Raw genomic sequence first — 12,074 nt, 5'->3', positions numbered from 1 at the left:
TGTGTATGTGGTGCGGTGTGGTGCTTTGTGTGTGTGAGAGAGAGTGGTGCAGTGTTGTGTGTGAGAAAGAGTGGTGCGGTGCTGTGTGTGTGGTGCTGTGTGTGTGAGAGTGGTGCTGTGTGAGTGTAATGGAGATTGGCAATGATGTGGGTGATGGAGAGAGCAGTGATAGGGTTGGTGGGGGAGAAGGCAATGTTGGTGGTGGTGGAAAGGATGATGGGGTGGTGGGGGAGGAGGCAGTGATGGAGGTGGTGCAATGGGCAATGATGGGGTGGTGGGGGAGAAGCAATGATGGTTGTGGTGGCAAGGACAGTGATGGTAGTGGTAGAAAGGACAATGGTGGTGGTGGGGGAGTAGGCAATGATGGAGGTTATGGAATGGGCAATAATTGGGGTGGTGGAAAGGGAAATGAATAGGGGTGGTGGGTGAGAAGGCAATAATGGAGGTGGTGATGTGGACAATGATGGGGTGGAGGGGGAGAACAATGATGGAGGTAGAGGGGGACTGCATTATACCCTATGAGGGGGCTGCATTATACCCTAAAAGGGGGCTACGTTATATTCTGTGGGGGACTGCATTAGTCTCTCGGGGGCTACATTATATTCTGGGGGGGCTACATCAAACTATATGAGGTTGGCTGCATTATACCTTATGAGGGTGCTACATTATATTCTATGAGGGGGGCTACTTTATATTATATGAGGGGGCTACAGTATATTCTATGGGGGGCTGCATTATACCTTATGAGGGTGTTGCATTATGCTCTGAGGGTGCTACATTATATTCAATGAGAGGGGCTACTTTATATTCTATGAGGGGGGCTACATTATATTCAATGGGTGGGGCTACTTTATATTCTATGAGGGGGCTACCCCAACCTCTGCTACATAATTAAGATGTGTACTACCTAATATTATACCCTGATATTAGCGTGTTTTACCACACAGTTGAGGCCTTGTATTTATTTCTATGTAGCAACTGTACATAGTCGGCCCCAAGAATGATTTTCTCTGGTGTGCCCAAAGTGCTGCAGTCCGACGCTGTATCTATCTCATGTCTATCTATCTATCTATCTATCTATCTATCCATCTATCTATCTATCTATGTTCTTCAGAAGTATTATGTAAAGTTACTCTGAAGCAAGTTAAATAGACTAGTTTCCTTGCATTTTATTATCTATATTATCTAATTAAAGTAATATAATTAACTGCTGCAGCCATAAAGTCATCTCAATAACTCGACATATATGTCAGAGACCTTGATGTTAAAAAAGATTCATAGTAGTTAACCTTTAAGCTGTCATGAGAGTGGAAGGAACCAATGGAGACGGCTCAGAATAAAGGCTGGGCCATAAACTTGTGATTTAGCACTGCAGAAAAGGCTGATTTAGACAATTTTCTGACAACCATCAACGTATATCTCTCAAACGGAGACCATTGGCAGATACTTGTCAAATAGTTGATTTCCTTTATTGGAATTGTGTTGGGTGCTATAGTTAAAGATCCATTCATGCGAAGACAGGCCTGCATTTGTACAATAGCAGCCCACACAAGATCATACATTATGTCCGAAATTGATCAATGATTTGGTGTTTTAAAGGGAGTCTATAAGCACAAAATGACTGTTCAAACCAAACATAGGCGCACGGGGCACCTTTCATGTGGCCAAACAGTTCAGTGCACCTTCCCACTTACTTGCTTTCAACCCACCTCTGCCCCCTCTTCCTTGACTGATGGCTGTGACTTTACAGAAGTCAGAGAAGAATGGATATAGATGGAAAATAAGTAGATGGGAAGGTGCGCCAAACTGCCCAGCTATGCCTAAGGTAAACTGAGCTCCTCCTTTGCTTTGTTTGAACAGTCAATTTGTGCTGACAGATTCCCTTTAGTTTAATGCATTGTTATGCAGCGAATGACAATCTGTATTCACTAATTTCCGTTCAGCTTCACACAGATTTTGGCCAGGCAGAGGTAGTATTATCCTTTTTACCATATGTTACTTTGCTCTATTCTGTGTAATTCCTTAGGTATTTTGTTACTGGGCATTAAACTGGTTTTCTCAACATCAATAATGGTTATTTTTGTTTTCGTCTACTGAATAACCTCTACTTCTTCCCTTCAGGAACCCAAGTAAAAAAACAGTAGTTTCTTTCTTCCTTCAGTGGTGACAACTGAGCAATGTTGGGGCCTCTGTTCTTGGTAAGTGTCATATGACCGCTGCATTTAATCAGCCGTCGCGGATTGGCTGCAGTCTTTACTATACTGTCAGAGCGGGCATCCGCTATGATGGAAAACTGATTACATACAGCTGAATGGCTGCAGCAGTCATGCTCACATGACGCAACAATGTGACCCGCGATGAACATTGACGCCTACATCCCTAGAATCACGCCTCTCCAGGTGTTAAGTGTTTATTGGTTTTAATTTACATGGATTCCTGTAGTGAACAACCCCTTTAAAATTGCAAAGTGCTCCTGGAAATATAAAACTTTGGGATTTTTAATGATATTGTTTAATGTGGGTTTTCTAAGTTACCGGCCATTGCTGCAGTCCAACAGTGTAGCGTAGAATGCGCAGCACTTACAACCTCTTTTTAATAGATCTTGCAAGCCCTGTACAAAGTCAATAAACTGTCGTTTTTCAGGAGTTCACTTCACTTCCCTCAGCTATCAAGAAACAAGGAGACAGAGGAGCGGTCCAAAGATGAAGCTTAAAGGGGTATTCCAATCTCCAAGATCCTATCCCAATATGTACTAAGTGTAATAATAATAATAATATTAGCAAATATCTCCAATTAGAAATGTAGTAGAGTTTTTTTTTATTCGCTGGCACTTTCCTCATGGGCAGGCACTTAGGTATCCATGGTTACGACCACTAGCAACTAGCAAACTAGCTGTCACTATATCACTGGACCTAACCATGGATACCTAAGGTCCTGCAATGCCTGCCCATGAGGAAAGAGACATAGCGAATCAGAAGAACTATACTACATTTCTAATTGGAGATATTTGCTACCATTATTATTTTTACACCTACTGCATATTGGGATAGGATCTTGGAGATGGGAGTACCCTTATAATGGATGGAGAAGATATGCTATAAGCTATAACAAATTTAATATCTAGTCTTAGTCTACATCAGTCCCAGTCACAGGGGTCCCAAAAGAGATGCTGCAGCAAGAAACTTCATTATTGATTGTTCATGGCATCATTGCTGAGAACCTGTGAGCTTGGGAAAGGAGGTGCTAAGCTTGCCACATGGCCACGGCGTCCCTAGTTAAGGAAATGTCAGTTATCTATATCAGCAAGTCTCCATGATATTTTGTGAGAATAATGGGGATTTTGGTGAAGTTACATTGTGATCATTGTTTTTGTATTACAACCATAGTAATTAAATCAGCCGAAAATCTAAGGTCATGTAGCTAAACAATCTAAAGCTGCAAACAAAGAAGGCTCAGGCTGGAAAAGATACGTCTTGGGTTTCTATACTAAATTTACTTGTTTGGGGATGTATGTCATTGTATTTCAGACAACAATAGATTTCAGCCTAAGAATCAATATAGAGCTTGACAGCTACTCAGTCATTTTCTAAATAAGTGTTATCAATCTGCAGGAATTGATATTGAAATTAACCATTACAATTCTGTAACCATTCTCCATCCACTTACCGTCCAGCCATGGATTACTACAAAGGTTTTGCTTGTATGGTTGAAGTGGCAGTTTCCAACAGTTTGCGCTTCACCAGGTACGACATGACAAGTGTCCTCATCTGGTTCCTCTGGGGTTCGAAGGGAAAATTTGCTCTCAATGTCTTTGAAATCAGTTTTCTTCCAGACAGAATTGACTGCTGTGAAACAAGCAGATGTGTGATTGTGTGATATATCACCATTCAGTCCATCTGTATAATTCTTATTTAGATAGATAACCCATACATACATGTTTAAAGGTACCTACTGTATACACGCAGCTATTCATAGCTCTAGATATGGTACTTATTATAGGCTTATCTATGAAAGTAATGACCGAATGCTCTGCTATGGCAAGTGTTACACCTGTATTACAGACAGCAACTTTTGTGTACAAAGGAAAGTCCAGAAATCAGCATCAATAGCTACATGTTTGGTATTTTGCCATTTGTTCAATTTTCTATGTATGTGAGTGATGTTTGACTATTTCTCCAATTTACACAAAATACTTAGTGTCATGATCTAGACCGAGTTTTGAGTCCTGCCTATTCCTTTTCCGGTCTGGTCATGTCAGGGGTTAACTTTGTTTTGCCTCGTTCTGGTTTCAGGTCGTCTATTTCTCCCAGCTGCACCCTGCAGGCGGTGTCAGTTATACTTCCTGCCTACGGCATGAATAGTTGACTCTGGTGAAACCTTGATTTGTCCTGCTGTGTTTTGCTGACTTTGCCCATGTCTGTTCATTCTCCTCTCCTTGTTTTCTCCGTGTTTGGACTTCCTGGCATCCGACTTGACTGACTTCTGGTTTTGTCTGGTTTTGACCCTCTGGCGCGCCGCTGACTCTGAGCTTGATATTTCCCTTTGTACTGCGTGACTGTATTGCTATGTGCCCTTGTGCGGAAATGCTGTTGAAATGTCTGCAGCATTTCCGCAACTCCTTGCTGCGGGAAAAAGCATGTGGAATTAACATGCATTTTCCTGCAAAACACAAGCATTTTGCAAGCATTTTTAGCTTCCAGAATGCTAGCGCTTTTCCAAGCAATTTGAAGCATCGCTTGGAATAGTAATTGACAGGTTGGTCACACTTGTCAAGCATAGTGCTTGACAAGTGTCACCAACTTTTTACTATTGATTCTGCCTATGCAGCATCAATAGTAAAAGACAGAATGTTAAAAATAATTTAAAAAGTAAAAAAATAGGGATATACTCACCTTCTGTCGGCCCCCGGAGCCCTCCCGGTTGTCGTTGTCGCTGCGGCAAGTTCCGGTCCCAGGGATGCCTTGCGACAATGACCTCTGATGACATTGCAGACTCGCGCAAGTCTCGCATCCCTAGGAACGGAAGTTGATGGCAGCGCGGCTGAGGGCTGGGACCACTCTGGGGGCCGACAGAAGGTGAGTATATCCCTATTTTTTATTTTAATTCTATTTTTTACAGGGATTTGGTACCCAGGGCATGGAGGAGAGTCACCTCTCCTCCAGACCCTGGGTACCATCCACACATGAAGCGCTCACTTTATGCATGGTGGGCATAGCCGCATGCATAAAGTGAGCATTTCATTGCAATCCTATTGCTGCGATTCCGCAGAAATAATGGACATGCTGCGGATTTTACCGCTATGCAATTCCGCAGCGATAAAATCCGCAGCATTGACACAGCAACTGCGGAATCCCATAGGATTGCATGGGGATGCATTTTTTTAAGTTTTTCCGAGGCCACAAAAAGGCGGCGGAAATGCTAAAAAAACGCAACGTGGGCACACAGCCTATAGGTTTTGACCCAGCTTGTTTGACTATTCTGCTGCCACCTGGTGGTAGCCTCACTGCAGTGCTGCAGGTCTGCTCTTGCAGACTTGCTGTCCTCCCTCCATTCTATTGCCATCTAGCTGCAGTGTGACACTTAGCAGATTGGAGTGCAGTAAAAATAGTGCCAGGTATAAGGAAATATCATTTTACTTTAGGGGAATCCATCAGCAAGTTTTTGCTATATAATTTGAGGGCAGCGTGAGGTTGGGGCTGAGACACTAATTTCAGCAATGTGTCACTTATTAGGCTGTGACTAGCTTCCGCAAGCATCCTGGTCCTACCACACCCCCAGCATTGATTGGTGGCTTATTGTCAATATACAATAAACAACAGAAAGCTGCTAATCAGTGGAATGGGCGAGGTCATTCATATGAGCTCTGCTACATGATACATTTAAAAACTCTGATTGTATCACAACTGTTGCACCCTGTAAAGTAAGTGATACATCACTGGAATCAGGATCTCTTTCTCTACATAAAGGTTGTGGAACCCTTTGTGAAAGTTTCCCTAGCTAATAATGAGATAAGTAGACTGGACCAATTTTAATTTGAGGAATACAGCTATTTGGACATGGATTTTCAATCTTCAAAGTAAGTTTACCCTACTCATCAGGTCTGAGAGATTTATTTGATAAGGTATACTGTTTGTATTGCGACAGATCCATTATAATTCATAAAGATTACAACAGAAAAAAATCTTGCTGTGTTAAAACATGGATTTTGCTGCTGATTTAATATATGTGTTGCATTCTGCACTAATATCGGGAACAATTTTGCCCTGCGTGAACTTGGCCACTCAGCACAACACATTTAACATGTGCAGATTTATCAGAAAGCAAAGCTAAGCTGCATTATACTATGTGTATAATCTATCCTTACATAGTAGCACGTTTCAGAATGAAAGGCTGCAGATCACCTTGCGATAAAGTGTTTCATAAGCACAAATTGCGGTAATATTCTAGAAAATCTGTTAATTTTTTACTAAGTGAAGCAATATGTGCACTCAGTCTCCTATGTAGTAATATAGTTGTAAAAGTGAAAAGCCGGCAGTCATTCTTCTCCATGTGCCTTTTGAGGACAATGTAAAACATTGGCCATATTGTATCTCCTTTCTGGACATGTATGTGTTCTAGACCTTCCTACACTGACAGTATATGGTTAAAGTCAAAACCTCAGAGCCAGAGCTTCTTTGTTTCCCAAGGATGTTGCCATGCACCCCGGATGAGCACAACATGTAGCTGTTGGGTTAGAAGAGGCCCCCCACCTACACCAGAATACTGGAGACATTTTATGTGGACGGATAGCTTTACCACCCACGTGGGCTACTTTTACCTCTACACCTCCTAGCACCTATGGAATTACACTGGATATTACGGTGCAATAAACCACACATTATTACCGGAGATATTTCTACATTTCCTATAGATGTGATTTCAGGTTCACAAGTATCTGTAAATCATCAGTGACGTTTCTTCAGTTTGTGGAAGTTGCTATTCTTATCTAGTGACCCTTGTGACCTTCCAGGAGCTGACTCAACAGCACACAGCCAGTGAGTGTAATGACAACAGCACCTTCAGGTATAATAACCTCGATCAGGCTGATCTGGCTGGAGCAGTCATGCATATCCCTACCACAAGAACACTGTCTGATAAAAACCACAGAAGGCGGACTTGTAATTAGAGAAGGAGATCACACCTGGTCTTTAAAGGATACAATGTTAAATCCAGTTCTATAGTGATACAATATCTCCATATATATACAATATATACTGTATATATATATTTCCACTGTTACTGGATCAGTCTGTCATTTGATTTTCCACTTTGATTTTCAGTATCATTCCAAATCCAGACCTCCATGTGATATTAATTTTGATTTACATTAATCATTTTTATGTCTTATTGTTCTTAATGCATTCTACTATATAATGGATAAAGATTTGCAACTGGAATATTTCATTCAGTCAGATCTAGGATGTGCTATTTTACTGCCCCCTATATTTTTTGCAGCAGTGTATAAGGATAGATAGATAGACAGCTAGATAGGTAGATAGACAGACAGACAGACAGATATGAGATAGCTAGATAGATATGATAGACAGACAGACAGACAGATAGATAGATAGATAGATAGATAGATAGATATGGGATAGATAGATAGATAGATAGACAGATAGATAGATAGATAGATATGAGATAGCTAGATAGATAGATATGATAGATAGACAGGCAGACAGACAGATGGATAGATAGATAGACAGACAGACAGACAGACAGACAGACAGATAGATAGATAGATAGATAGATAGATAGACTGACTGACTGACTGACAGATAGATAGATATGATAGACAGACAGACAGACAGATAATAGATAGATATGATAGATAGATATGAGATAGATAGACAGACAGACAGACAGATAGATAGATAGATAGATAGATAGCTATGGGATAGATAGACAGATAGATAGATAGATAGATAGATATGAGATAGATAGATAGATAGATATGAGATAGATAGATAGATAGATAGATATGAGATAGATAGAGCAGCACACCTAGTCTTTTCTTAGTTATAGCAGCCTCCGGTTAGCCTATATAATATGTGTAACTTATCCAGCTCACTATTATAGATTTATAGGCAATGGCCTGGTTTTAGAAGGCGCAGACGGCGTCACATAACTAGTCACTGGAAGTCAGTTTCGGTGGTGGCGAGGTACGCAGTCTTAATGATATATAACATTACTATTCCAGGAATAGAGCATTGGATCTGTCAGACATTGCAGCCTGTAGTGACTGCAATGGAACATGATGTGATACGTCACATGTGACTTATTATCTGCTATGTGTATTTCTCTCTCCTTTGGGATAAGAAAGAAAGGACAAATGCCCAAACTGTTGCTACAACACAGACCTACACGGTGCTGCAACAGAGTGCTTGACTGCAGTCACTAAAAGTAGGCCACAATCTGCTGTGTTCCCTTAGCCCTAAACTCGCAGGAGACACCAGAAAATGTACTGTAAACCCTCTTTTGATGGTTTCTTTGCTACCCCCAGTTCTGGGCCTCAGTTTCCCTTTCCACTGTTTTGTGCATAGTTGCAGAGCATGAGTGGCTTTTGGAGATAAACCTGCTCTTAGCACTAAACTTGGCAGAGCTATTCCTCCTGAGGCTTACTTTCCAAGAATTGCTGTGCGTTCTGCATTACACTGGTATGATCCTGATAATCAAACATCGCTGACACTAATAACTGCCAAGTAACAGCATGTCAATACCCCGAGATCAGGGAAAGAGCTTCTGCTCCCTGTGGCACCATACCAAGGAGGCAGCCTATGATATACAGTAGCAGCTGACTTCCACCATGGACTCTGAAAGAGGCATCAAACTGTCGTCTACTTCTCACATGAGGATATATGGCCTCTAAATGCAAGGATCATTAGTACGCTGTTTAACCCCTCACACTCCACTTCTACTAAAAGAAAGCATTCTTTAATAACCAGAAAGCCACACACTATAACATTTATAGGGTGTGGACATGTTTCTCTATCATGGTATCATGAAGCTTTACAGGAAATATGGAGAAATGAATGAAGAGTAATGTTAGCAGTGTTGTCAGGTCTAACATTCACACATGGGGTGGCATGGTGGCTCAGTGGTTATAATGTTTGGGTATGAAGTATAATTTCACCCTACTGTCCTGTCAATACCATAATAATAATCTTTATTTTTATATAGCGATTCGAACCCCACCAAGGACAACATCTGCAAGGAGTTTGTATGTTCTCCCCGTGTTTGCATGGGTTTCCTCTGGGTACTCCGGTTTCCTCCCACATTACAAAGACATACTGATAGGGAATTTAGATTGTGAGTCCCATCGGGGACAGTGATGAGAATGTAAAGCGCTGTGGAATATGTTATCGCTATATAAAATTAAAGATTATTATTATGGTATTGATAGGACAGTAGGGTGAAAGTATACTTCATACCCAAACTTTATAATTTACTAGGGAAGAGCAAAGCAATTATTTGTCTCTATTCTTTGGGGATGATTTTTCTTTTTACACAAGCTTTTCCAATTGTTCTTGAAATTCTTTAGAGAAGTATATGTGAAAAAAAAATGGCATATATGCTGCATTTTAAAGGAATCTGTCACTAGGATTTTTATTCCTTATCTGAGAGCGGCAGGATGTATCACTTACTGGGCTTCTTGCTGAAGTTTTGATAAAATCGCAGTTTTATCTGCTGCAGATCTACCAGTTCTCTGAATGCTGAGCTCTGTATAACTCCGCCCTCACTCCACTGATTGGCAGCTTTCTTTCTACAATGTGCAGAGGCAGAAAACTGCCAACCAGGGGTGGGGGTGTGGATGGACTACCGGGCATCAGATTTAGTAGTCATCTAGTGATAATTTCCTGCAGATAAAACAGTGATCGCATCAAAACTACAGCAAACAGCCCAGTGATATATCAATAATCTCTGCCATGTGGCTCTCAGATTAAGTGGCTAAAATCTGGTGACAGATTTCCTTTAAAGAAAAAGACTCACAAATCAGAACAATTTGTATATAGTGATTTTTTTTAAATTTTACCATAGACTTCTAATGTACTCAAAACAATAAAAAAATAAATTACTGTACCGTAATTAATTTTTAACTTAATTTTTTAACTTCGCACTCAGATTTTATTCACTTGAGTATGTGATGTAAATGTTAATATTTGACTTGATAAATTTGTAGTTGACAAAACCTAATTCCTGCTGTGAAAGACATCAAATAACCTCTGAAAAATGAAGTAAGATAGTGATCCAACCTTCCCAATTCCTAGATCTCCCTTATGTAAATGATGCACCCTATTAAATCAATATCTGCTGTCTGTGACAGTTGTAAGTTGAAATTACACATTACCATTATTCTGCAGACAGGTAACCCTCCCAGCTCCTCCATATTCAGCCAAGCGCTCATGTTCTCTCCGAAAAAACTCAGGCATCGGCTTTTCTCCCCAACATACAAAAGTATCAGGGTGACTGAATTCCAACCGCCCGGTTGTTATTACGCCTCCCGACCTAATCGTTCATAGGACAGTTAGGAGGTGGCCATACACATTAGATGGGCTGCCGATCAAGCCCAAATCTCCAGATTATCTAAAGTGTATGGAGTCCTTTATAAATGTGCCCTATGCTGTTAAAGAGTTAAAGGTATTATGGTTGTAAGACCAATTATTTCTCAAGTAAATGGCACCTTTAACTCTATAACAGCTTACTTTTATAAAGGATCCCATACATGTAAAAAAGTGGTCCAAATCTGGAGATTTTGGCAGGATCAGAAGACCATCTAGTCTGTATGGGCGCCCACCTTCTAACTGTACCATGACAGATTATGTCAGGAGACATGACAATTGGGTGGTTATGTAGGATCAACCCTCCTAAGCCATTCTACATGGGCATGGTGGTCATAGGAAGCTAATTACCTGATATCTTTATTTTTTGGAACTAATGCTTTATTTCAGAGAAATGCATGGTTTTCTTAATATGTAGAAGAGCTGTTCAGGGCACAAATATCCCCAAGAATCTGCCCCCAAAGCTTATTTTAAATGTAAGGGGGCGTTACCAGTGTGAGACATGTAATGACTGACAGTCTGCTCTCCTGATCTACATGTCTCACACTGGTAATGCCTCCTTTCTTTTAAAATAATCAGTGGAGGCACATTCTAGGTGGGATTAGTGTCCAGCCCATAGATCTTAACAGATCATTTACATATAAAAAAGATGGATTTCTCTGGAATAAGACATTGGATCGCAGATATCAAGATATCATTTTCTTCAGCTTCCTATGACCTACATGCCTGTCTAGATGACTTAGAAGGGTTGATCCTACTGACAGGATCCCTTTAACACTTCATGTTCCTAGTTTCTAGACATTGAAGCACAAGATCTTCTTACAAATGTAAGTCTCTGATTCCTGAATATTAATATGGAATCTCTCAGAAGAGACCTGTGTAGTCTATTACACAGGTGTTTTCCCCCCGGGAAGCAGAGTGGTTTTACAGTCCTGTATGCCAGACCACGTGTTGTGTAATGCGCGCTGCTTCGCTCTATACATCAGCCTTTTAATCAGTGTAGTCCTGTTCTAAATTCAGTCATATTTCCACTTGTAATCACAGGTTCAATCATGGATCCTCATGAAACTGAGTTTCCGCCGCATCCCTAATCTGTATCAGTTTATTCTAATGGCTCCCCAGAGCAGGTAAATCATCATCGAGTCCTCTTCAGTCTGTATAAATATTTGCCTTTTTGAAATACTTAAAAAATAATAACTGCCTTGATTGATTGTAAATTCAATTCGTCACTTATATTATGACTACATTTCATGCTCAGGTTTCTATATCCCCGGTAGTTTAATTACATTTACATGCAAACTTTTTGCAACATTTTACTGCATTTTGTTTGCAGTAGACAAATAGTTTATTTTATCTGTTTTCTTTACTGAATGACTTTTTTCACATTTTTTATTTTACTTGCTTACATAGCGCCATTAATTCGGCAGCGCTTTAGAAACATGACTTTTGTTTATGATGGATGCCATCGGTGCCGCA

General features: G+C 40.5%; 1 protein-coding gene across 1 annotated transcript in view; it reads right to left on the bottom strand.

The window, feature by feature from the left end:
• LPL (lipoprotein lipase) overlaps positions 1-12,074 on the bottom strand; it is a 32,258-nt gene that overhangs the window by 18,176 nt on the left and 2,008 nt on the right. The window contains exon 2 of the mRNA XM_073543359.1: positions 3,667-3,845. Within this exon, the coding sequence (XP_073399460.1) occupies positions 3,667-3,845 (179 nt within the window). The remainder of the gene's footprint in view (positions 1-3,666; positions 3,846-12,074) is intronic.

This window comes from Dendrobates tinctorius, unplaced genomic scaffold (assembly GCF_039654945.1).
Source record: "Dendrobates tinctorius isolate UK_male_01 unplaced genomic scaffold, ASM3965494v1 ptg000011l, whole genome shotgun sequence".
Classification (NCBI taxonomy): domain Eukaryota; kingdom Metazoa; phylum Chordata; class Amphibia; order Anura; family Dendrobatidae; genus Dendrobates; species Dendrobates tinctorius.
The sequence above is the reverse complement of the archived record's forward strand: the minus strand, read 5'-3'. Positions and strand labels throughout refer to the sequence as shown.